Genomic DNA, 24719 nt, shown 5'->3' on the forward strand with positions numbered 1-24719 from the left:
ACACTCAGAGGCAGAAAAGATTATGGGATAGTGCCAGATGGGAGATTTGTCTGAGAAGAACTGACGAGACAGACAACTGGTAGGTGAGCAAAGGTAACCAGCCACAGGGCAGAGTGTAGATCAGAATAAGTGGGTAATCTTAAGTTATGAGCTAGTCAGAGAAGAGCCTAGCTTTATGGCCAAGGTATCTGTAAATATATTTTGAGTCTGAGTATTATTTCTGGGAGTTTGGGGCTAGGAGGAAAATCCAGATGTAACTTCAACATAACTTCCACAAACCAAAGATGTATTTCAGTAATAAGTTCTTTCCTTCACATGTGTATGGGCCCTAGGTTTAACCGCCAGAACTAGGAAAAAAAATCCTTCCTAGCAGGAGAAATGTCAAGTTATATATGGTCAGAATAATGAGAGAGTGTTTGTCATGGAAAGCACAGACAATAACCATGCTTACCTTCCTAGTCTGTGGCCCTGTCCTGAGAAGGGCTGGAACACAGGCTTTGTAGACATACATACTTCATTTTTCTTATCTTCAACTTTAACATCCACCTCCTCTTTATCAAAAATTCCCCGTAATTCTGAAGGTAATTCCCTTTGAAAGAAAAGAAAATTACAAAGCTCCTGTTTCCCCTTTCTATGAAATACATCTATATTCCAAACTAACTCCATGATTGTAGAAGTATAACATCTGAACTGAGGAGGTGGCTCAGCTGGAGCACTTGCCTCGAATGTGCAGGGCTTGAGTTTACTCTCTAGCACCACACATATGAGGCAAGGTGTGCATGCTAGAACCTGAGCACTTGGGACAGAAGCAAGAGGATCAGAGTTTAAGACTATCCTTAGTTATGGCGAGACTGAGGTCAGCCTGGACTACAAGAGACCCTTGCTAAAATAATTGGGTGGTAAAGGTACTTGCTACTAGGTCTGACCACCTGAGTTTTGTCTCTAACCCACATGGTGGAAGGAGAGAACCAACCGCTGTAACTTATCTCCTGACTTCTAATATGAACACACAGGGGTGGCATGTATGTATGTATGTATGTATGTATGTATGAATGAATGTAAAAACTTCAAATACATTAAACAAGTAATATAAATGAGATATACAACACCTCTACAATGAAACAACTGAATGTGTGCATGAAAGCCAGAGGAGGGCATGAGGTGTTTTATTACTTTCTGTCTTATTCATTTGAGGCAGGGTCTCTCCATGAACCTAAAGCTCTTTCTGTCTGTCTGCCTGTCTGTCTGTCCTTCCTTCCTTCCTTCCTTCCTTCACTAGACTGGCAGGCTGTTATCCCCCGCCTCTACTCTGCAACAGTGCTGGGGTTACAGATACACGAGACAATGTTCATTAGGTCCTCACGGTGCTCTGAACAACCGAGTCATCTCCACCCTAGTTAAAAATTTCTTCATTATCAGGGCTGGAGAGATGGCTCAGCAGTTAAGAGCACTGACTGCTTTTTCAGAGGTCCTGAGTTCAAATCCCAGCAACCACATGGTGGCTCGAAACCATCCGTAATGAGATCTGATACCTTCTTCTGGGGTGTCTGAAGACAGCTACCCTGTACTTACATAAAATAAATAAATTAAAAAGAAATTTCTTCATTATCATCATGTGTATATGAAAATATAGGCATGTGTGCATGTAGAAGCCAGAGGACAACTTTTGGGAGTCAATTTTCTCCTTTCACTATGAATTAATTCTGGGGACTAAAGTCAGGTCTTCAAGCTTGATTGGAAAGGACTTTGATCCGATGAGCTGTCAAAGACAATCATTAGCTTATATCTGTCTGCACCCCCCACCCCCCAAAAAAAGAGGTGCCCAAAGGACTCTGAGTGAGTAGAAATATTAAGTTTCAGTTCTGTTTTTGTTACTGCTATTTGCTTTTTTGAGATGAGGATCTCATATATTGAGGCTGGCCTTGAATCTGATTCATGGCTCTACCTCCTGAATGCAGAATTACAGGCATAGGCCGCTATACTTGGTTAGTGGTGGTTTTTGGTTTTGAGACAGGTTCTGACTTGGTAGCAGAGGTTGGCCTAAAATTCATGATAATCTAGCTTCAAAGATATGATAATCCTCCTGCCTCAGCCTCTCAAGAGTATAGTTAATAGGCAGGTCACTTCCCTGGCTCATCTAAGTTTTTAAATAAAAATACAGATTTACTTTGAGAATGACAATGGTAAAATACAGACTACTATTGAATTAACATAAAAATATTTTCACAGCCGGGCGTGGTGGCGCACGCCTTTAATCCCAGCACTCGGGAGGCAGAGGCAGGCGGATTTCTGAGTTAGAGGCCAGCCTGGTCTACAAAGTGAGTTCCAGGACAGCCAGGGCTATACAGAGAAACCCTGTCTCGAAAAACCAAAAAAAAAATATTTTCACATTTTATCCTTTTCTAAAAAAAAAAAAATCTGTTTTTTAAGACAGGGTTCGTCTGTGTAGCTCTGGCTGTCCTAGGACTCACTCTGTAGTCCAGGCTGGCCTCAACTCAGAAATCCACTGAAGATCCTCTGCCTCCTGAAGGCTGGAATTAAAGAAGTGCACCACCATTGCCTGGCACTTATTTCATCCTTCTAAAAGATTTAAACAGCAGAGGCTAGGTTTTGTCTAATATTTCAGATACTCTTTTAAGATGAGGTCTCTCTGTGTAGCCCTGGCTGGCCTGGAACTTACTATGTAGACCAGGCTGGCCTCGAACTCATTGATCTCCTTCCCTACCTCTGGAGTGCTGGATTAAAGTTGTGTGCTACCACATCCAGACTAAGTATTCTTCATAAGTTTAATAATTCAATGTATACTTTTTTATTTGAGTTAAAATATCACATAAGGACTCTACAGAGAATATAGAACAACTCCTGGGACTGAACTGGAGGGTTATAGCTCAGAGGTAGAACACTGGTCCTGATGTGCTAGTTCCCTGAATTGGATCTCTCTGTAAATGGGTTGGGGGAAGCAAATAATCTAATATTAAAACAGGCAAAAAGGGGCATGGGGGGAATCTTTAGGAATCCCTAGAGACCTGAGATGTGGGAGGCTCCCAGGAGTGAATGTGAATGACCCTAGCTGAGATGCCTAACACCGTGGACACGGAACCTGAAGAGGCTACCTCCTGTAGCTGGGTGGACCCCCAGTGGAGGGATAAGGACACCAACCCACCCCCAAAACCTTCTATCATAATTTTTCCTGTCTAAAAGAAATGCAGGAAAAAGATGGAATAGGGACTGAAGGAATAGCTAACCAATAGTCGGCCCAACCTAAACACATCATATGGGCAAGCACCAATCCCCAAAGTTATTAATGATACTGTTATGCTCGCAGACAAGAGCTTAGCATAACTGTCCTCTGAGAGGCTATACCCAGTATCTGACTGAAACAGATGCAGATACCTACAGCCAAACATTGGACAGAGATCAGGGACTCTTATGGAAGAGTTAGGGGAAGGATTGAAGGCCCTGAAAGGGATGGGAACCCCACAGGAGACCAACAGAGTCATCTAATTTGGACCTCTGGGAGCTCTCAAAGACTGAGACACAAAAGAACACACACACGGGCTGGAACAAGGTCCCTAGCACATATGTAGCAGATGTGCAGCTCAGTCTCCATATGCCCCCCCCCTCGCCCCGCAAAAGCCACAGTAAAGGCTCTCCCTAATACTGTAGCCTGACTGTGTTATCAGTTCTCCAACAGGGCTGCCTTGTCTGGCCTCAGTGGGAGAGGATGCACCTAATCTGGCAGAGACTTGACATGACAGGGTGGGGGACACCCAGGAAGGCCCCGGCCTCTTAGAGAAGGAGAGAGGGGGTGTCTGGGGGGGGGACTGAAAGGGAGCAGAGTTTGGGATGTAAATAAATATTTTTTAAAAAGGTAAAGAAGAAAATGGACAAATAATTTAGATAGATAAACAAGTGGCTAATCAACATTACTAATCATGAGGAAAAGGAAAAGAACCAGAATAAAACATTGTTTCATACTTATAAGAATTTAAAAAGGCTGGCACTGACAAATATTAGTGGAGACAGAAAATCTGTAACCTTCATACACTGCTAGAGTTCTTTGGAATACAGATCAACAGCTCTTTGTGAAGTTAAAGACAGAATTAACATTTGTTGAGATCTCTATGTATGTGCATATCCTTAGCTGAAACCATTTGTCCACATAAAAACTTAGCCAAGCCGGGCCTGGTGGCACACGCCTTTAATCCCAGCACTCGGGAGGCAGAGGCAGGCGGATTTCTGAGTTCCAGGCCAGCCTGGTCTACAAAGTGAGTGCCAGGACAGCCAGGGCTACACAGAAAAACCCTGTCTCGAAAAACCAAAAAAAAAAAACTTAGCCAAGGGCTGGAGAGATGAGCAGTTCAGAACATAGTCCACTCTTCCAGAGGACCCAAGTTTGGCTACAGAACCCATATCAGGTGGCTGTCAACATCCTCTAATTCTAGTTCAGGGCACCTGATGCCTCTGGCCTCTGCAGGCATCTATCTGCCATGTATGTGTACATTGCATCCCTTCCCCTTGTATACACATAATTTAAAAATTAGACAAAATCTTAGTTGGGTTAGTGGTTCCTGCCTGTACTCCTCGGAATTAAGTGGTAAAGAGAGAAAGATAAGGGCTTCAAGGTCGTATTCAGTAATGAACTTGGGGTCAGCCTGGGCGAAATGAGACACTGATATCTCTCTAAACTAATTAGTTTATACAGGATGTGAGAATGTAGCTCAGTAATAGAGCACTCGCCTAGCTTGAATAAAGCTCGGGCTTTGATCTATATCTCTGCAAAACAAAAAGCAAACCCAAACCAACCAACAACCAAACAAACAAAAAGCAAAATACTTGCACAGAAATATTCATAGTAGCATTACTTTTAACAACGGGAAATATGGAAATGACCCAAACATCTAACCACTGATAAACAGAAAAACTGTGGCATAGCTCACTAAGTAGCCCTCGCTGTCTTTGAACTCACAGAGATCTATCTTTATCTGCCTTGAGAATGCTAGGATTAAAAGCACGCACCACCATGATTAGCCAGATACTTATTATAGTAATGGTTAAATAGCCTCAATTGCCAAGAAAAATTAAGTGTGTGTAAGTTATCATTGTGGGATTTTATAGATATATTCAAAAGAGCTCATGATGGAAAAGTAAAAACTGGTTTATAAAAGAATATTCACATTTAATCAATGCACAGGCTGGAGAAGTGGCTCAGAGGTTAAGAGCACTAATTGACCCTGGGTTCAATTCCCAACACCCATATGATGACTCACAACCAAGGCACCAAGCATGCACATGAAGCATAGATACACATGCAGGCAAATACCCACACATATAAAATAACATTTAAAATCTTAAAAATGAAAAATGTTTCACTTCACGGGAATGAAAACTCAACAAGGTGTTAATGGCAGCTATTTCTGAGTATTAAAATTATTTGTAATTTTCAAGTTTTTCTTAATGTTTTAAAAGTCTTTGAATCGGGCAGTGGTGGCGCACGCCTTTAATCCCAGCACTCGGGAGGCAGAGGCAGGCAGATTTCTGAGATCGAGGCCAGCCTGGTCTACAAAGTGAGTTCCAGGACAGCCAGGGCTACACAGAGAAGCCCTGTCTCAAAAAACAAAAACAAACAAACAAAACAACAACAAAAACCCAAACAAACAAACAAACAAACAAACAAACAAAAAACCCACTTTGAATCAAGGCCACCCTGGAGAGAGGAAGGGAGGGAAGGTAGGTAGAAAGGGCGAGGGAGAGAAAGGAACAAAGGCAAGGATCAATTTAGGTCAAATGTGGTTGTTTATACCTCGGATTTCAAGGCTAGCTGAGACTAGATGAAACTATTATTTAAAGATTTTGCATTATGTTTATGTCTGTGGGTAGGTACATGCATGTGAGAGCAGATGCCCTTGGGAGGCCAGAAGAAGATGTTGGACACCCCTACCCCAGCTTTCAAAACTAGAGCAGCAAACACTCTTAACCTCTGAGCCAAGCCGGGCGTGGTGGCGCACGCCTTTAATCCCAGCACTCGGGAGGCAGAGGCAGGAGGATTTCTGAGTTCGAGGCCAGCCTGGTCTACAAAGTGAGTTCCAGGACAGCCAGGGCTACACAGAGAAACCCTGTCTCGAAAAACCAAAAAAAAAAAAAAAACCTCTGAGCCACCTCTCCAGCTCCAGCTGTTGTGTGAATAAAAGAAACAAACAAACAAACAAACAAACTCAATTCCCCTGCCACTCACCCCTCCAAAAAGGGAGGAGATGTGAATCCACAGAGGAAACAGTTAGTCTGTGAATGCGTAAAGGGGCACAACCATTATCACAAATCCTTCCTCCATTGGAAACATGCCTACAGTACCCTTCACACAGCCTGCTTACCCCTTTTTGATGGAGTTCAGAAACTGCTGACTTGCACCATCAGAGTAACTTCTAAAATCATCATTGACAGTGAATCCATTTTTCCACAATTTTATATTTACATCTACCTACAAGGCGGTACAGAAAGGAACACACTGTTAGTAAAGGTGATAGTCGTAAGTGAAGTCCTCTCAACTCTTTCCTAGCTCTGTGGGTTTCCCAATTGTCATTTTATACACAGGATCATTTTGCCTACATGGATGTCTGTGCACCACCTGAGTGCAGTGCCCATGGAGACCAGAAGAGGGTATCAGATCCTCAGGAACTGGAGTCACAGAAGGTTGTGAGCCACCACTCATGCTGGAAATTGAATTCACACCCTCTGAAGAGCAGCCAGTGCTCTGAACTGCTGAGCCATCTCTCCAGCCCCCTATCACTATATGTTCCATATGTAAAGAACACATTTCCAATGTGAAATATAAAAATAATGTATTTATATACTATATGGTAATATTAAGATAACTCAGTTGGAAAAAGTTCTGTGCCATGTGTGACTGACACCTGAGGTAATAAGGCTTTTCAGATCTCAGCAGTAAGAGGACTTCATCTGAAACGATTCTGAGCATGGAGAACACGCAGGGTGGTCTAGTGATGATGCCTATAATCCTAGCACTCAGGAGGCTGAGATAGGAGGACTGAGTTCCGGTGTCCACCCTGGGATATATACCAAGTACCAACCAGGTCAGTCTGAGGTCCAATGTGTAATTCTGCCTCAAAAAGCAAACACACTGGACTGGAAAGATGGTTTAGCTGCTAACAGTGCTTACCCCTCTGACAGAAGACAAGGGCTCAGTTCTTAGCTCCCGCATGATGGCTCACAGTTTAATATACTTTCCCTACATAAACTTATTTCTGTTGATATTTAAGTATCTCTTCATAGATGGGAAAAAAAACCACCACAATTAAATTATCAAAATCACTTGAACCTAAGAAGCCTACCACACTCAGAAGTTATCTTAGTTGAAAAAGCTCGAGCCGGGCGTGGTGGCGCACGCCTTTAATCCCAGCACTCGGGAGGCAGAGGCAGGTGGATTTCTGAGTTCGAGGCCAGCCTGGTCTACAAAGTGAGTGCCAGGACAGCCAGGGCTACACAGAGAAACCCTGTCTCGAAAAACCAAAAAAAAAAAAAAAGAAAAAGCTCAGTATCTAAGAGCATGCCCAGACAAAGAGGGTGGCGGAGAGAAGTAAACAAGAAAATGGCCTGGAATGGTAAGCCTGCTATGGATTGAATTAATGAAAAAGGACCCACTTCCGGGCCCATAAAGACACCAGTTTCCAGAGTCTAAAAGCCTTTGGGAGAGCACACAGTACATACAAATGCTGAGTTTGTTTGCCTCAAATTTGCTATGTAGCTGAGGCTGTCCATAATCACCTAACCCTCCTTCCTCTAAAACCTACCTAAGAATAAAAACACTGTACCTTCAAGAGCAGCTAGAAAGTATAACTGACTGACTGCTGGACCATCCCCAGTCAGTTTCTGCAGGACTCTGTGCTCACCCAATCAGGTGATGTAATCTACCTGCTGGGTGTTTTCTTTTTTGGTCCGAGACAGGGTTTCTCTGTGTAGCCCTAGCTGTCCTGGAACTCACACTGTAGACCAGGCTGGCCTCGAACTCAGAAATCCGCCTGCCTCTGCCTCCCGAGTGCTGGGATTAAAGGCGTGCGCTGGGGTTTTTTTTGTTGTTTTTTTTTTTGTTTTTGGCTTGGCCGCTCCACTCAAGGGCACTCTCTCTCTTATTGGGGATTTCCTATGGTTGCTTCAATAGGGCTTCCCCAGTTGATTTCAGTAAGCTCCTGATTTAATGATAATTTACTATCTATATGTTACATCTTGCTATTGTTATATGTTACTTGCTATTTTAATAAGAATTTATGCTTGCTATGGCTATTGCAGACCATTCTCCTGACCATAAAGAGTCCCTGAAACTGAGCTCATGTCATTAGACTTGACGAAAATACCTTCACCCAGCTGCTTACCTGTCATACAGGTGTGGGAGTCGTTCACTCCTAGCATACGGGGTCTGAACCCAAGATTATCAGGCTTGGCAGCAAGCATCTTTACCCTCTACGTCATCTTGTCAGCCCCCTACTCTTACGTTGATAAAACTTAGTTTTAAAAAGGCCTGAAAATGTAGCACAGTTTATAGGGTGATTGCCTGGGTTTGATTCCCAGTTCTGCATAAAACCAAACATGTTGACATTTATTAATAATCCCTGTGCACTGGAGGTACAGGCAAGAAGGATCAGAATAGCTTCAAGGCCAGCTTTGGCTAAACCCTGTCTTAAAAAAAAAATCAAAACAAAACAAAAACAAAAACATGAAAAACTCTGAGAGTTTTTTCACATAGCCTCTTAATGTCAGCCTTCAAAACGTCCTTTGGATTCTTATAATTGGTACTATTATAATTGAAGTGCATTTTTTAAAAAAAAAATCAAACCTTATTTAGGTAGGAAGTTACAGAGTTATTTTAAAATGTTTCCTAGATATAGACAGTTCATCAAGGTTTAATAAGTGGTAATATCTCCGTCTGTTGAGAATCTGAATGTGAAATCTGAAACTCACTCTTCATCTTTTTATATACCTGTTACATTAAAGTCCTCCATCTTTGTACTATACATGTTGGGGTTTTTACTCAAATGTGATTTTTTTCCCCTTGACACAGGTCTTGGTATAGCCTAGGCTGACCTCAAGCTCACTAAATAGGTTAGGTTGGCCTTGAACTCTAAGATCCTCCTACTTTAGACCAAGTTCTGTGCTTACAGGCCTGCGCTACCATACCGAGATCATGCATGACTTTATAATAACACATAATTAGTCATTTGGAAAATAGGAGTTTCCTAAGCCATGCGAATCTAAATGCTAATGTATATCCTTATATAATACATATTATATTTATTAAAATAACACTAACCTCATGGGGAAATACTGTAAGTTTGAAAAGCTGTCAAGTGCATGATAGAAATTTCTTTAAATTCTTGTTTAGTTAGAAGCTGACTAAGTAACATGTTTGCATTTGTAATAAATACTGTGGGCTGGAGAAATGGCTCAGCGGTCAAGAACACTGATGGCTCTTAACCAGAGGTCCTGAGTTCAATTACCAGCAACCACATGGTGGCTGCTCACAACCATCTGTAATGGAATCTGACGCCCTCTTCTGGTGTGTCTGATGACAGCTACAGTGCACTCATATACAAAAAATAAATAAATACATCTTTAAAAATAAACAAACAAACAAATAAATACCATAAGTTATTTCCATTGCAATACCAGGCTTACTTAATAATTCTGTGAAAACGCCCGCCAAGTCTAACCAGTTTGTAGTGACTGCTTTGATTCCTGCTCAGATGCCAACAGCTTTACCTACCACTGCTTTTCTGGCACCTGTGGGAATTTAACAATGAAAATAGTAAAAAATAGCTTTCCTATTACAAAAGTAGTTTTGACTTCAGGGGTCCTTCTAGAGGCCAATAAGTAACAGATATTTACCTGTTTCTTCTGTTCAGTTGGGGACAAGCATTTGGCACCTGCCTTCCCTGCTTCCTCAAAAAGGCTGTCAACAAAATATTCACAGTCCTTTTGTTGATTATCATTGAGGGGTTGACTGTCAGGAGGTCCTGTTTCACAAACCCTAAAAAAAAAAAATTAAAAAATAAACAAAAATTAAGTGTTGTTACCTCTAAGTTAATAAATATGTTATTAAATCTTTGGGGAGGGCTAACTTTTTGCTGTGTATGGTACCTTTTATATTTTAGGACATCTAACAGGCCATGTAGTATTGATAACAAGAACAGTGTGGAAAGGCACAAATGATAACAAAGTAGAGTTATACATATGTATGAAAATGCCATCATAAACCCATTATTTCGTAATTTAAAAATTAATTTAAAAGCCTCCCATGCTAGATGCTCATTATTCCATTATTTGTGTGCATGAGTCTGTGTACATGTGTTCATGTGTGGAAGCACTTGTGGAAGTCAGAGAACAACTTGTGAGAGTTATGGGAGCTGGTTTGTTCTTTCTACCACATGGGTCTTAGGATCAAAGTCAGGCTGTTACTCTTGGCAACAAGGAGCTATCACATTTACCTCAGAATTTAAAAAGAACTTTTTAAAAGAGGTCAATAGGAGGTTAGAAAGATAGTGTAGAATATATACTGCTTTTATAAAGGACCTGAGTTTGGTTCCCAGCACCTACACGTGGCAGCTCACAACTAAAGCTCCAGCAGCTGTGATGCTCTGTTCTGTCCTCTGAAGGCAGCTGCACACAGCTGCAACATTCCTACAGGCGCACAACTACATCTCTGAAAAACACTTTTTGAAAGATCTCAGTATTAAGTAACATTTGTTCATCAATCTCCACTTAAAAGTGCTATTGAAGAAGTATAGCAAAATTCGAGGCTTTTGGGCCCAGGCTTGGGAGTGTAGCCTTTGTGGCTTAGTGCTCCAGGTGCTGGTCATAAAACAGATAGCGACATTCCTTCCTCCACCCACCTGCTTCCTGAGTTCAAAGAGTGTTCATTCAAAGAAAGGCACCCTGACCATTACTGGAACCTGCAATGCAAATGTGCTATCTTTAGGGGCTCTTAGATTGTTAGGGGCTCTTAGAAACTGTCTTGAGAGATAACCTGACACTTGTGACTTTATACTTCCTTGTGACTCTTAACTGGTATTTTTATTATTTTCCAACAACGCCCTCCCCACCTCCGTGAGTTGTGGTTTCTTCCTTTAAATACCCCCTTACTCAGCTACTCGGGGCGCCATGGTCATCTACCCCTGCGTGGTGTATGACCATGGGCCCGAGAACACTCTCGAATAAAAATCCTCTTGCAATTTGCAGCAAGATCGTTTCTTGTGGGTGATTTTGGGGTGTCGCCTCTCCTGAGTCAGAATGTGGGGGAGTCCTCACGTTGTGGGTCTTTCACTATAATTACCAAAAATATCTTTATAAATGCCAAATGTACCCAATACTGATCCAAAAGCACAAAAAAGTACATGTTTTATTTTTGGAGACAGGGACTCATGTACCCCAGACTGGCCTCAATGTCTCTATGTGGCCAAGGATAACCTTGAACTACTACCACTACCTCTATCTACCAATTGCTGGGCTTATATGGTACTAAGGACTGAACCCAGGGCCTAATGAACACTAAGCAAAAACCCTATCAATTAATGTATATGCCCAGTCAAAAGTATGCTATTTCTGAAGAATTCAAAATAACTTTTTTATCACTCCACATCCCCAACACTCACATACATGCACGGCACGCACACACATACACATACATCCTGGGACTCTAAACCTGTGCTTTGTGCTCAGCTTCTAATGACTTCAAAAGGGGTTACTTTGTACTTTTTAATGCTGAACTAACAAACATTCTTTATTGCCAAGGACCAGCATAGGAAGGGTTCTGAAAGCAAGGGTGCTGGGGAGTAGGGAAAAGGACTGGTCCTAGCTGGCGGTCTAGGCTCTGCTGAGATGGCTTTCCAGACTGCGTTCATGTTCACTCACCCCCAACCCCTGTGTGTGTTCTGTTCTTCTCTAGACAGCGTTTTCTTGCTATTCTAAAAAAAAATAAAAATAAAAAAATAAAATCTCTGGTCTCATCTCTGGTTTCAGTTAATAAAAATTGTAAAATTCTGACCAAAGTCAGAAAAGGTGCTATAAAAAATTCTCGTGCGCCACCACGCCTTTTAATCCCAGCGCTTGGGAGGCAGAGGCAGGCAAATTTCTGAGTTTGAGGCCAGCCTGGTCTACAGAGTGAGTTCCAGGACAGCCAGGACTATACAGAGAAACCCTGTCTCGAAAAAAACAAAAACAAACAAAACAAAACAAAATTCTTGGAGTTTCCAACCAACTCAGAAATCTTGTTAGAAAACATTACTGAGGAGCTGTTTGGCTATCCTGACATTTCCAAACTGCTCAACTCTCTCTAGAGAAAAATTCTAGAATCTGCAATTGCTTTCTGCAAGCGTATCTCATGCAGACCAAAAGACCAGTTTGTTTTTCTTTCTTTCTTTTCTTTTTTTTTTTGGTTTTTCGAGACAGGGTTTCTCTGTGTGGCCCTGGCTGTCCTGGAACTCACTCTGTAGACCAGGCTGGCCTAGAACTCAGAAATCTGCCTGCCTCTGCCTCCCCAGTGCTGGGATTAAAGGCCTGTGCCACTACACCCGAAAAGCCCAGTTTTTAATTTACATATCAATTCAGTTATTTATCCCAGGTTCCCTTTTGATCATCCCATGAATCGGCATCCTAGGACCCCAGCCCTTTGATCCTTAGGGGACAGTAAGCAACCATTTTTTTCTTAACTTTGCAAAAGAATCCAGAGATCAGCCTGCCTCTGTAAAGTAGAGGTGGAAAACTAGCTGGGTAGGACCAAGCCCTGAAATTACTATTTTTATGGCACCTGGGCCTGGACTCCTACTGTCTCAGGCTGACCTTGACCTTGGGAACCTGCCTGTATTTGTATCTGCCTATCTTTGTATCTTTCTGGCAAGCTGGCTCATAGTGTAGTTACCTGTTTCTTTAGATTCCTGAAGCCCCTCATAATTCACATTGCATCCTTATATTTTTGAATAGTTGAGAAATTATATATCCTTGAACTCGTGTTTTTAGAATTTTCTTTTCCACAGCCTTAAGGGCTGTCCTGAAGGTCCCAGCATTTAACATTCTGCTAAAACATTAGCCACACCTTTGACTCTCAGTTTCTTGCTGTTTCTGATTACCTTAACAAGAGAGTACATTCCTCAGACAAATGTGAAACACATTATTATACAAACAAGCCTTACACCGGATATAGCCATTCTCACTCACATCTGGGCCCTGTCCCAGGGGCAGGAACCATTGCATTCTGTCCCCACCAAGACCTTGCTGGGCTAGGCACTTTATCTTTACACACTCATGAGGATATCCTCCACTAATGATTACTTTAATAGCCCATTTTCTTTTCTATTTGTTTTATTCAAACTGACCTCATGTAGCCCAGGCTAGCCTCAAAATCTATATAACTGAGGCTGGCCATGAACTTCTGATTCTCCTGTCTCTACCTCCTGAATACTAGAATTATAAGCATGTGCAACTCTACCTGGCTTTTGTTGATATTTATTTTGAATTTGTATAAAATATATAAAATATATTATCTAGGATTTTACTTGTAAGAAATGGATTCAGAGCTTTTGGAAGTTAGGCACAAGATTGGTAAGAAGTGATGAAATATCAATTTGTTGTACCTCTCACTGATAGGAACTCTAAGAAAGACACATTCACTCATCCTGCTGCTAATCTACCTCTCATCTGTGCTTCAAACCATGATCTTCTATAAAGATATATTCTAAATACTTTACATGTGCCAGCTCATTAAAGCTTCACAATGATCCTAGAAAGTATTTTAATCTTAATAGATGAAGAAAAGGCTAAGTAATTTGCTTATGCAAGGCTTCTGTTCTTATCACTATGTCAGACAGTCTCTCAAATAGTCATCATTATATTGTTATTAAAATGCTGGTACTGGGCAGGAGAGTTGGCTCAGCAGTTAAGAGCACTGACTCCTCTTCCCAAAGTCCTGAGTTCAAATTCCAGCAATTACATGGTGGCTCACAACCATCTGTAATGAGATCTGACGTCCTCTTCTGGTGTGCCTGAAGTCAGCTACAGTGTACTTACATATAATAAATAATCGTAAAACAAAAACAAAAACAAAAAACTGAGCTTTCCCCTCAGCTCTGCCTCCACTTTGTTTCCGATTCTTTTCATGACTTCACTTACTCATTTGTTGTTGTTGTTTTTTTTTTTTTGGTTTTCTGAGACAGGGTTTCTCTGTGTAGCCCTGGCTGTCCTGGAACTCACTTTGTAGACCAGGCTGGCCTCGAACTCAGAAATTCGCCTGCCTCTGCCTCCCAAGTGCTGGAACTAAAGGCGTGCGCCACCACGCCCAGCACTCATTTGTTTAAAAAAACAATGTTGGTCCTCAGAGTTGGGGATACAGCTAGGTTGGATATGGCTCACTCACAAGGCTCTGCATCTGATCCCCATCGCCCAGGTATGCAGGGACTGTGATAGTGAATCTCAGCTCTCAAGGCAGAGACAGGTAGGAGTTCCAGGCTAACCAGGGTTATGCAGTTGAGTCCCTAGTTCAACAAGTAAACAAACAAAGGGCAGGTGTTCTAGATGATGAGATTATTCATACCCATGGTAAGGCTTTAAGTTAGATTCTTTTTACTTCCCCAGATCACTTTTCCTATAGATACTATTAAAATTATTAGTACTTTGATAGTAAAGACAGGAAGATCAGAATTTCAGGGTGACCCTTGGGTACATAATATGTTCAAGGATAGCCAGGGCCATTGTGAGAGTGTCTCAAAAAAATAAGCAAAGATGCAGATGCCACCACAAATGGCCCTGAAGATTAAATGAAAAAGACAATAAAGCTGAAAGTGATGGTGTTCACCTTTAATCCAGAGGATCTCTGAGTTTCAGGCCAGCCTGGACTACAGAGCCAGTTTCAGGGCTAGAGATCTGGTATTGAAAACCAACCCTTAAGCACCATATTTTTGTCCACTGTGTAAAGGTTATCTTTGTGCTATTCAAATGCTGATTTCTCTGCCCTCACATCCGGTTTCAATATGGACATGGATTTGCTATGTTTATTCTTAGAATCTCAAGTCTGGCTGGGCAGAAGAGAGACTAGGGCAGGACATCTACCAGCCAAGAGAGAGAAGGAGGGAGGGAGGGAGGGAGGGGAATACAGAGAAGGAGAGGGAGAAAGAAACAGTTCTTAAGAGTTCAGCTGGACAATGGAAGCCCTGGTAGCCACTATTACTTGGGAGCATAGCTAGGAAATAGCCAGATGAGCTTAGATTTTACTGCCCAGGTATTGAGGTGATGCCTGAAATAAACCCTGCTATCTCTGTGTAGTTATTTGGGACTATTAAAGGTAAAGAACTACAGCAGCTGGATTTATTCACTTTTTATGTTTATATTAAAATTAATTCATTCTACACCAAGCAAACAAAAGCTATAGGAAAACCTCTACAAAGTGAGAAACTGAGAAACCTATACTGAGAAACCCTGTCTTGAAAAAAAAAAAAAAAACTCAAGAAAAGCACTGTAAATAGGTAAGATAAGGCCAAAAAAACCAAAAAAAAGTCAGGGTTCAGTAAGTTGGCTTAGCTAGTTACTGGGTACGTTTGAGTTCAATCCCCAGAACCATACAATCATGGAAGGAAGGAACTTGACTCCATGAAGTTGTCCTCTGACCTCCACACATGCATGTAGACATATATACACGAACATATGTATGTATGCATACACACACACTGATAGTAGTAGTAGTAGTAATGGATTTTATTCAATAGCAATTTAAAAAAATATAATCATAAACCGGGCAGTGGTGGTACACACCTTTAATCCCAGCACTCAGGAGGCAGAGGCAGGTGGATTTCTGAGTTCGAGGCCAGCCTGGTCTACAGAGTGAGTTCCAGGACAGCCAGGGCCACACTGAGAAACCCTGTCTCGAAATAAATAAATAAAAATTATATATGTGTATATATATGTGTGTGTGTGTGTGTGTGTGTGTCACACACACACACACACACACACACATATATAAATCATAGCCTGGCCTTGTGCTGTAAGACTGTATCTCCAGCTGCTTAGGAGGCTGGGACAGATTTGCAAATTCAATGAATGCGTGGGCTACAGAGTGAAGGGACAACCTGAACAATTTAGTAATGCTCTGCCTCAAAAAAACAAAAAGATCTGGGAATGTAGCTCAGTAGCAAGGTGCCAGCTTTGTATATGTGAGGTTCAATCACTACAAAAGAAAGGAAAGGAAATTAAAGAGAAAAAGTAATCATGATTATAAGAAGGAACAAACTTTTACTACAACTATTCAATGCAGCTATGAATAAAAACAAACCACCCTCAAAATATATTACTATTGCTGGGCAACAGTGGTGCACGCCTTTAATCCCAGCACTTGGGAGGCAGAGGAAGGCTGATCTCTTGAGTTCGAGGCCAGCCTGGTCTACAGAGTGAGTTCCAGGACAGCCAGGGCTACACAGAGAAACCCTGTCTTGAAAAACAAAACAAAACAACAACAACAAAAAATTACTATTACCAATTTGTGGATGTGGTCATGTATATTAAAAGCTTCCTTACTATTTCTGCCAGTGACATGCAAGAAAACCAGAAAGAAAATAACAAAGGCATTAACAAATTCATGGCTTGAGTTAACTTACCATTCTTCTTTTACACTGTCAAGATTATCTACTTCTTTCATTCTCTTTCTGCTACTGCAAAAGTTAAAAGAAACAAAATTAAAGTTTTTAATAGTATCAAAAAAAACTGAACTGACCAAATTCAACATGGTCATTTTCATCTAAAACAGAACAGAACAGTACAGAACAAAACACCTAGCAGGGTGTGGTGTTATGTGCCTGCAATCCCAGCACCTGGGAATCAGAAAGGATGGTCCCACATTCAAGGTCATCTTCAGATAGATTGCTAACTACAAATATGGGCCTTGAGAAAGACCCTGTTTCAAAAGATAAAAGAAGCAGCCGGGCGTGGTGGCGCATACCTTTAATCCCAGCACTTGGGAGGCAGAGGCAGGCGGATTTCTAAGTTCGAGGCCAGCCTGGTCTACAAAGTGAGTTCCAGGACAGCCGGAGCTATACAGAGAAACCCTGAAAAGAAAGCAAGCCTTTAACCTCATTCCTGAGCAAGCAGAAGCAGGCTAATCTCTATGAGTTCCAGGCCAACTAGAACCACATGAGACCCTGTCACAAACCAAGCCAAAGCAAAAGGACACAGGCTGGAGAGGCCTCTCCGTGGCTGCAGAGGACTGGGTTTGGCAGCTCACAACCATCCCTAACACGAGTTCCAGAGTTCCCTGACTTCTGAGGGCACCTGGCATATACATGGTGTATCGACAGCCATACTTATGAACAAAACACTCATTCATTTTTGAAAAAATGTCCCACAAAGACACCAATGATAATATTTTAAAGGGCTTTTTTTTTTTTTTTTTGCTTCCGGAGGGTCTTTTTCTGTCCTCTATATATGCTTCCTCACACCTGCCCCCACTAAACACTGTTAGCTGCTAAAAATACTGATATTTTGAAGGGTGTTTTGAGTGTGTGTGCATTGTGTACACACATGAAGGCAGGCATGTGGTGGCCAGAGGCAAATGTCAGGTGTCTTTCTAGCTCTTTTCCCACTGTATTTGTGCAGTGTGTGTGTGCGGGTATGTATGCAATGCTTGTGGAGGTCAGAGGGCATTTTCAGGTGCTTTCCTCCTCAGACACCATCATCCTTATTTTACCAGGTAGAGTGTCTCCCTGGAACCTGGGGCTCATTGATTCAGCTAGATTGGCAGAGCGGTGAACTCCAGAGATCTACTTGTCTCTGTTCCCTTAGTGTTGAGATTATAGGTGTCTACCACCATCACGACCAACTTTTATGTGGATGCTAGAGAATCAAATTCAGGTCCTCATGCTTGCCCAAGGAATGCACTTCATTGACTAAGGCATTCTGCAGCTTCCAGAAGTTTTTCATCAATTTGTTTCTTTTCCTGAGATCAGGTCTCTGTACAGAGCCTGTGATGGTTCCAAAGGCCCTCATCCCAGTCCTATCTTCATTCAAACCAGTAAACACTGCTGTCAAAGTGACCTTTCTGAAATACAGATCTCATCTCTGGACTTCCTACTGAAAATCCCTCTATGATTCCCAAAAACTGTTGTTAGAATAAGGTCCAAATCCTTCGGGCAATATTACAGGAGAAATAATATAGCTCTTTACATTTTTCCATAGCTGCAATTAATAACTTGTAATAAAAGTATGTTTCCTTGAGCTGGAGAGATGGCTCAGTGGTTAAGAGCACTGTCTGCTCTTCCAGAGGTCCTGAGTTCAATTCCTAGCAACCACATAGTGGCTCACAACCATCTGTAATGAGATCTGATGTCCTCCTCTGTTGCATCTGAAGACAGCTACAGTGTAAAAAAAAAGTATGTTTCCTTAATTGTACCCTAGAGTATGAGTATTGCTGAAAATTGTCATATGATTATTATTTCAGCTACTTCATACAGCTATTACATGTATTTATTTCATGCAATAATACAGAAAATATTAATATAGGTATCATGTCCAACAGGTATCTCATTTCCACCCACAAAGGGCAGGCTCACAGACTGGATCCAAAATTGAGTCTAGGCCCAGCTCAACCAGGGCTACAGGTGGGTTTCTGGAGGTTAGATAAAAGCCAGCATTCCTCAGGAACTTGTGAAACTGGTTCCCATTTGCCAGAGGCATCATTTCCCTTAAAAACAGCCAGCAGAAGGGACATATGACTCCACTGACATATCCTGTGGCTGCATATCAAAGCCCACGAAGACCTCCAGGCTCCCTCAGCCCCTCCCTCTCCTCTTGCTCTCTAGCTATGTGCTATTCTATTCTCCCTTGTCTTGTAGATAGCCCTGGCCAGGTCTGTTTCTCTTTCTCTCAGCTCTGGATCCTTTCACATACCTCTAGATACCTTCTAGATATGCCCCCTTAGCCGTGCCATGAAGTAGTCATTCCAGTGGCTTCTTTTTTTTTTTTAAAGATTTATTTATTATATGTAAGTACACTGTAGCTGTCTTCAGACACTCCAGAAGAGGGCGCCAGATCTCGTTGCGGATGGTTGTGAGCCATGTGGTTGCTGGGATTTGAACTCTAGACCTTCGGAAGAGCAGTCAGGTGCTCTTACCCACTGAGCCATCTCACCAGCCCCTCCAGTGGCTTCTTTACTGTGCCTCCTTGAATGCAATAATGGGCATCAACAAAGACACTCAACCCCTGAGGTAACATTTTTCCTCTATAATAGTTCTGAAAAAGGAAAAGACTATTCCTAAATTCACAACATTACATAAAAAGGTGACATGTTTCGTCTGGCCCTGATTTTCTTCACCACTCAGTACCCTTCTCTTCTCCATACTCCAGATGCTGAGAGCTTTGCATTCTTGGAGGCCTCCTCTTAGTCTCTGTGGCATCTATTTCCTTTGCATGGACCCTTCCCACTTTAAGAGGTCAACATTCCCCTAATTCCTATTTACCTATAAAACCTCAGCTCAAAGATTACTTTCCTATAGAAACTTTGTGTTTTCTTCCACTGGGGATAAATCCATTATTAACACCCTATCACAAATAGCTTATATTTTATTTCTTCCTCTTAGTTTCTATCTTGATTTACCAGCATTTATTTCTGTTTAATAATTCTTTACCTAATTATTCTATATAATCTAAATGTAGATTCAATAATCACCATCATGTCTTAGTACTCAGTCCTCTCTCCCTCTCCGCCCCAACTCTTCCTTTCTCTGAGATAGGTTCGGTTTGTTTGTTTGTTTGTTTTGGTTTTCTGAGACAGGGTTTCTCTGTGTAGCCCTGGCTGTCCTGAAACTCACTCTGTAGATCAGGCTGGCCTCGAACTCTAATATCTGCCTGCCTCTACCTTCTGAGTGCTGGGATTAAAGGTGTGAATTACAAAGCCCAGTTGTACATAAGTTTTCAAAACTGAATAACATTTACTAAGGCATTAGCTAATTCTCCCAAGCATTATTGTAGAATGCTGTACTTGAAGCATAACAGCCATTACCCCTTTCATCAGAGCAGCTGTGACTTGCGAAAGACCTTCAAGATCAAGCCTGTTGATATTTCTTCATAGAACAAGAGGGTGGGAAGGGTCATTAGACCCTCCCCTGAAACCACGAACCCTTCCCCTTCATTTCCTAGTCAGCTGAATATAATGCTGACAAGTTTTGCTTGATGGCCTTCTGAGGTCTAGGATTTATGGAGTGTCCAAGGTTAAGTGAAGAAAGAGGTAGTAGGGGAACGACATCTATGAGCTCTGAGGAAGTCATCATCCATGTGAGGGTAAGACTTCAGCAATGAAGCTGCTTGGGGTTACCTGTACTCCTGTAAGTAACCTGTCACCTATGACCTATAAGTAAGTCCAATAAATTCACGTGAAGCTGGCCTCCATCGGCTGTCAATGGTGCTCTGCTAGGGGGAGTGAGCATTTGTGTGCTTCTCCACAGTAAAAGTTCACAAAGTATTCATGGAGGGCTGGTGAGATGGCTCAGTGGGTAAGAGCACCCAACTGCTCTTCCAAAGGTCCAGAGTTCAAATCCCAGCAACCACATGGTGGCTAACAACCATCCATAACCAGATCTGGCGCCCTCTTCTGGAGTGTCTGAAGACAGCTACAGTGTACTTACATATAATAAATAAATAAATAAATAAAGGTATTCATGGAGGCCTGGGGTGTAACTCAGCGGTGTAACTCAGCGGTGGAAGAAAGAGTATTCAAGCTTATGGAAAAAAAAAAAAAAAACAAAAACAAAAACAAAAAAAAAAAACCCAAAAAACCCTGGATTGGAGCCCCAAAAGATGCATGGAGTGGGGGTGGGGGGATGGAATTAAATGCTCAAGGAGCTGGAGACATACATAGCTCATTAAGTGAAAGCAATGGCCGCTCTCCCAGAGAACCTGGCTCCCATATGGTGGTTTAGTTTTTTTTTTGGTTTTTTTTTTTTTTTTTTTGGTTTTTCGAGACAGAGTTTCTCTGTGTAGCCCTGGCTGTCCTGGCACTCACTTTGTAGACCAGGCTGGCCTCGAACTCAGAAATCCGCCTGCCTCTGCCTCCCGAATGCTGCTGGGATTAAAGGCGTGCGCCACCACGCCCGGCTCTGGTGGTTTAGTTTTAAGAGAGGACGCCCTCTTCTGGCTTCCACGGGTACCAGGCACAAAAGTGGTGCACAGATATGAATATAGAAAAAAGTTGGCCACATTCAGTCAATAACATTTCTTAAGAGTAAGGACAGAGGTGGTGCACGCTTTTAATACCAGCACTCAAGAGGCAGAGGCAGGCGAATTTCTGAGTTCGAGGCCAGCCTGGTCTACAAAGTGAGTTCCAGGACAGCCAGGACTATACAGAGAAACCCTGTCTCAGAAAACCAAAAAAAAAAAAAAAAAAAAAAAAAAGTAAGTGCTCAAGTAGTAACTGCTATCTATCTATCGTATCCTTCCCAGTACTCTGTACTCAGGTGTTCTTTCCTACCTGAACGCATTTTGACCTTTGCATTTCACCAGTACAGGGAATAACATTGAGGTTAGTGATGTTATTCCCTGTATCAACATCAAGACAACTCAGGAGATGAATCAACGCCTGTTATACCAGCACATTTGGGAGTGTGAGAATTCCAAGTCCAGCCTGGGACTTGATAAAGACAACGAAAACAAAAACAAAGCAAACAAAAAACCGAGTCAACACAGATAATCAGTTCCCTATTTTTCATCTCGAATTACATAGAAACATTGGAACAAACATTGGAAGCCACTCTGACCTTCATTTTTGCTGAGAAGTAATAAACTTTTATTACCACGAGTCTAAGAAAAGGGGGGAAAGATACTAGAAGAAAAAAAGTCAATTAGGAAAACAGTGAACACCATCTTTCCAAAACATCAGTTAAAGTCTGTTAAGGAAGGAAGGCTGGTGAAGTCAATTAGGAAACGTTCGGCGATCTAGTCCTGTATTTCAGGAGTGCGCTTTTCGCAGCTTTGCCTGGGGATGTCTCGACAGCACCTAACCCGAAGTTTCTGGACGCCTCAGAGAGAGAAGCGCTACGTTCTTCTGCCGAGTTCCGAGTCCCGCGGCCAGCAGAGCCGGTAGCTGCAGGTCCGCACTCACCCGGGCCGGGCCGGGCCGGGCCGGGTGGAGGCCTCGGTCCTCCAGCGTCCTTCCCGGGCCGCAGTCGCGCGGGCCAGAAACCCCAGGTGGCGACTCACTGCGACACAGACGCGTCGCCGTCGCAGGCGACAGCCAGGGCGCCTCCGGGGAACCACCCGCCCGATCCGTCACCCACCGAACGTGCCCTGGAGCCGGGAAACTCACCTCAGGGCGCGGCCCCACGGCCTAGTCCTCGGTGCCCGGGCTCGGGCAAGCGCCGGCGCCGCTGGGCTGAAACCCCTCAGCCCCGGAGCGCCGGGAAACCCTGTCGGGACCAGCGGCCTCGCCGCGCAGATCTGACCCGCCTCCCTCAGGCCGCCCGGCGCGCGCCGGCGACGGCTCCGCGCGGCTCTGAGGAGCGCGCCTGGCTGACGGGAGCGCGCCGGGGACGGCTCCGCGCGGCTCCGAGGAGCGCGCCTGGCTGACGGGAGCGCGCCGGGGACCGCTCCGCGCGGCTCTGAGGAGCGCGCCTGGCTGACGGGAGCGCGCGTGGACGGCTCCGCGCAGCTCTGAGGAGCGCGCCTGGCTGACGGGAGCGCCCCGGGGACGGCTCCGCGCAGCTCTAAGGAGCGCGCCTGGCTGACGGGAGCGCGCCGGGGACGGCTCCGCGCGGCCGTGAGGAAATTGTCTGGCTGAAACGGGAGCGCGCCGGGGGCGGGGCTTCCTGCGGCGGGTTTTCTCAGGCTGCCGCAAGGCGCGCACTAATGGCGGCGGCAGCGGCCTTATTGCTGCTGCAGGTGCTGCTTCTTGTTGTTTTTAGGAGGCGCGGAGAAAGCAGGAGCACCTGATAGTCCTGATTTACCTATTTCTTTCGATGCCTCCTGTGCTCCTCCTTGGAGAGATCTTGCATCCTGTCAGTGAACTTCACCTGAGCCCTACCGTCTGAAGAGTGACTGTTAAAAGAAACTTGCCTGCCCTTCGCGTCTTAAAAAGGTTCTCTACAAAGACCCCTTTCTTTTAGAGGACTTATTTATTTATTTGCTTGTGTATATATTTGGGGGTGGGGTGAGACAGGGTTTCTCTTTGTAGCCCTGGCTGTCTTGGAACTCAGAGATCCTCCTGCCTCTGCCTCTGAAGTTGGCTTCCGATAGATAGGATTTATAGGACTTCAGGATGCCCCTTATTCTACTTACAGCAAGGTCAGGCATATACTCTTTACATACCCGGTCTTTGTCCTTTAAATGATTTGCAGAACTGCCCTGTAATCGCTACGTGGTCTAAATGCCAGCTGTTCCGACATACCATTTTTAGTGTAGCATATCTTCTCCAGGTTCCCACACTTTCACAGCCTCAGCCTGAGCCTGGAAGCCTCCCCTCTCCTTTTTGCCACTCCAGAAAGTACACTGATTTTGGAATAAACAAAATGTCTCTGATGCCCTGTGTGATTCACTGTCTCCTCTATTGTTGGTTGATTACATTTTCCTACTCACACGTCTTTCTAGCCTTATTTATTCTTCCCTATAGAGGAAACACACGCACGTGCACACACACGCAGGTGGGGGAGAGAATAAGACTTTGACTAATCTAGGCAACTGTTGCAGATCTCATCGATTTTCCTCTATACAATAGTCTCTTTGTTTTTTGTTTTTTGTTTTGTTTTGGTTTGGTTTTTCGAGACAGGGTTTCTCTGTATAGCCCTGGCTGTCCTGGAACTCACTTTGTAGACCAGGCTGGCCTCGAACTCAGAAATCTGCCTGCCTCTGCCTCCCGAGTGCTGGGATTAAAGGCGTGTGCCACTCTGCCCAGGTACAATGGTCTCTTAAATCTAAATCTAGAGTTGTTTTTCAAGATGGAACCATAGTTTTTTACGTCCCAGACAAAGTCTTGCAGCTAAACTATACACTATCGCTTATCTTAAGTTTGTTTTTCTGAGTTTTTCACACTTGGCCTATGGCAATGGATCGTTATAACGGGCCATCCCTTCCCACCCATTACAATAATCTTTCTACACAGAATCTAGATTTACACATGGACGCTGTGGTAGACACTTTAATCCCAGCACTCTGGAGGCAAAGGAAGGCAGATCTGAGTTTGAAGACAACCTAGTCTACAGAGTGAGTTCCAGGACAGCCAAGACCACACCGAGAAACCCTGTCAAAAACCAACCAACCAACCAGAGAATCTAGATTTACCTAAACTGGGATTTGCTTTTGTTTCTTTGCTTTTGTTTTTGTTTTTTTGAGACAGGGTTTCTCTGTGTAGCCTGGGCTGTCCTGGAACTCACTCTGTAAATGAGGCTGGCCTTGAACTCAGAAATGGGCCTGCCTCTGCCTCCAATGGGATTAAAGGCGTGCACCACCACTGCCAGGCCTGGATTTGCTTCTTATTTGACAGTGCCTAGAGTAAGTTTTAGATTGGGCTTCTCTTGCCAACCATACCTACCTAGGTAAAAGCAACCTGGGATTCTTTTGAAGACCTACTGAGCAACTCAGGGATCCAGTGGTGAGTTTAGCTCCTGATCTCCTGTTTGTTACTTTCTTTTTTTCTTTTTCTTTTTCTTTTTCTTTTTCTTTTCTTTTCTTTTCTTTTCTTTTCTTTTTTTTTT

The 24719-nt window shown here is 43.2% G+C and overlaps 1 protein-coding gene across 3 annotated transcripts in view; it reads right to left on the reverse strand.

Moving 5' to 3' along the window:
• Ubxn2a (UBX domain protein 2A) overlaps positions 1 to 22471 on the reverse strand; it is a 30686-nt gene extending 8215 nt beyond the window's left edge. For 2 of the 3 annotated variants that reach the window (XR_015045160.1, XM_085830186.1), the window contains exons 1-5: positions 22340 to 22471; positions 16647 to 16700; positions 9898 to 10039; positions 6372 to 6478; positions 452 to 589 (exon numbers count right to left, since the gene is read on the reverse strand). Coding sequence is in view for 2 of the 3 variants with exons in the window: in XM_085830186.1 (XP_085686312.1) it covers positions 452 to 589; positions 6372 to 6478; positions 9898 to 10039; positions 16647 to 16687 (428 nt within the window). In the remaining variant the exon portion in view is untranslated. The remainder of the gene's footprint in view (positions 1 to 451; positions 590 to 6371; positions 6479 to 9897; positions 10040 to 16646; positions 16701 to 22339) is intronic. The other variant, XM_085830187.1, reaches the window with a different exon arrangement.
• Positions 22472 to 24719: the final 2248 nt, after the last annotated feature.

The sequence above is a fragment of the Mus caroli genome, unplaced genomic scaffold, assembly GCF_978045245.1.
Source record: "Mus caroli unplaced genomic scaffold, Mus_caroli_1 scaffold_14, whole genome shotgun sequence".
Lineage (NCBI taxonomy): Eukaryota > Metazoa > Chordata > Mammalia > Rodentia > Muridae > Mus > Mus caroli.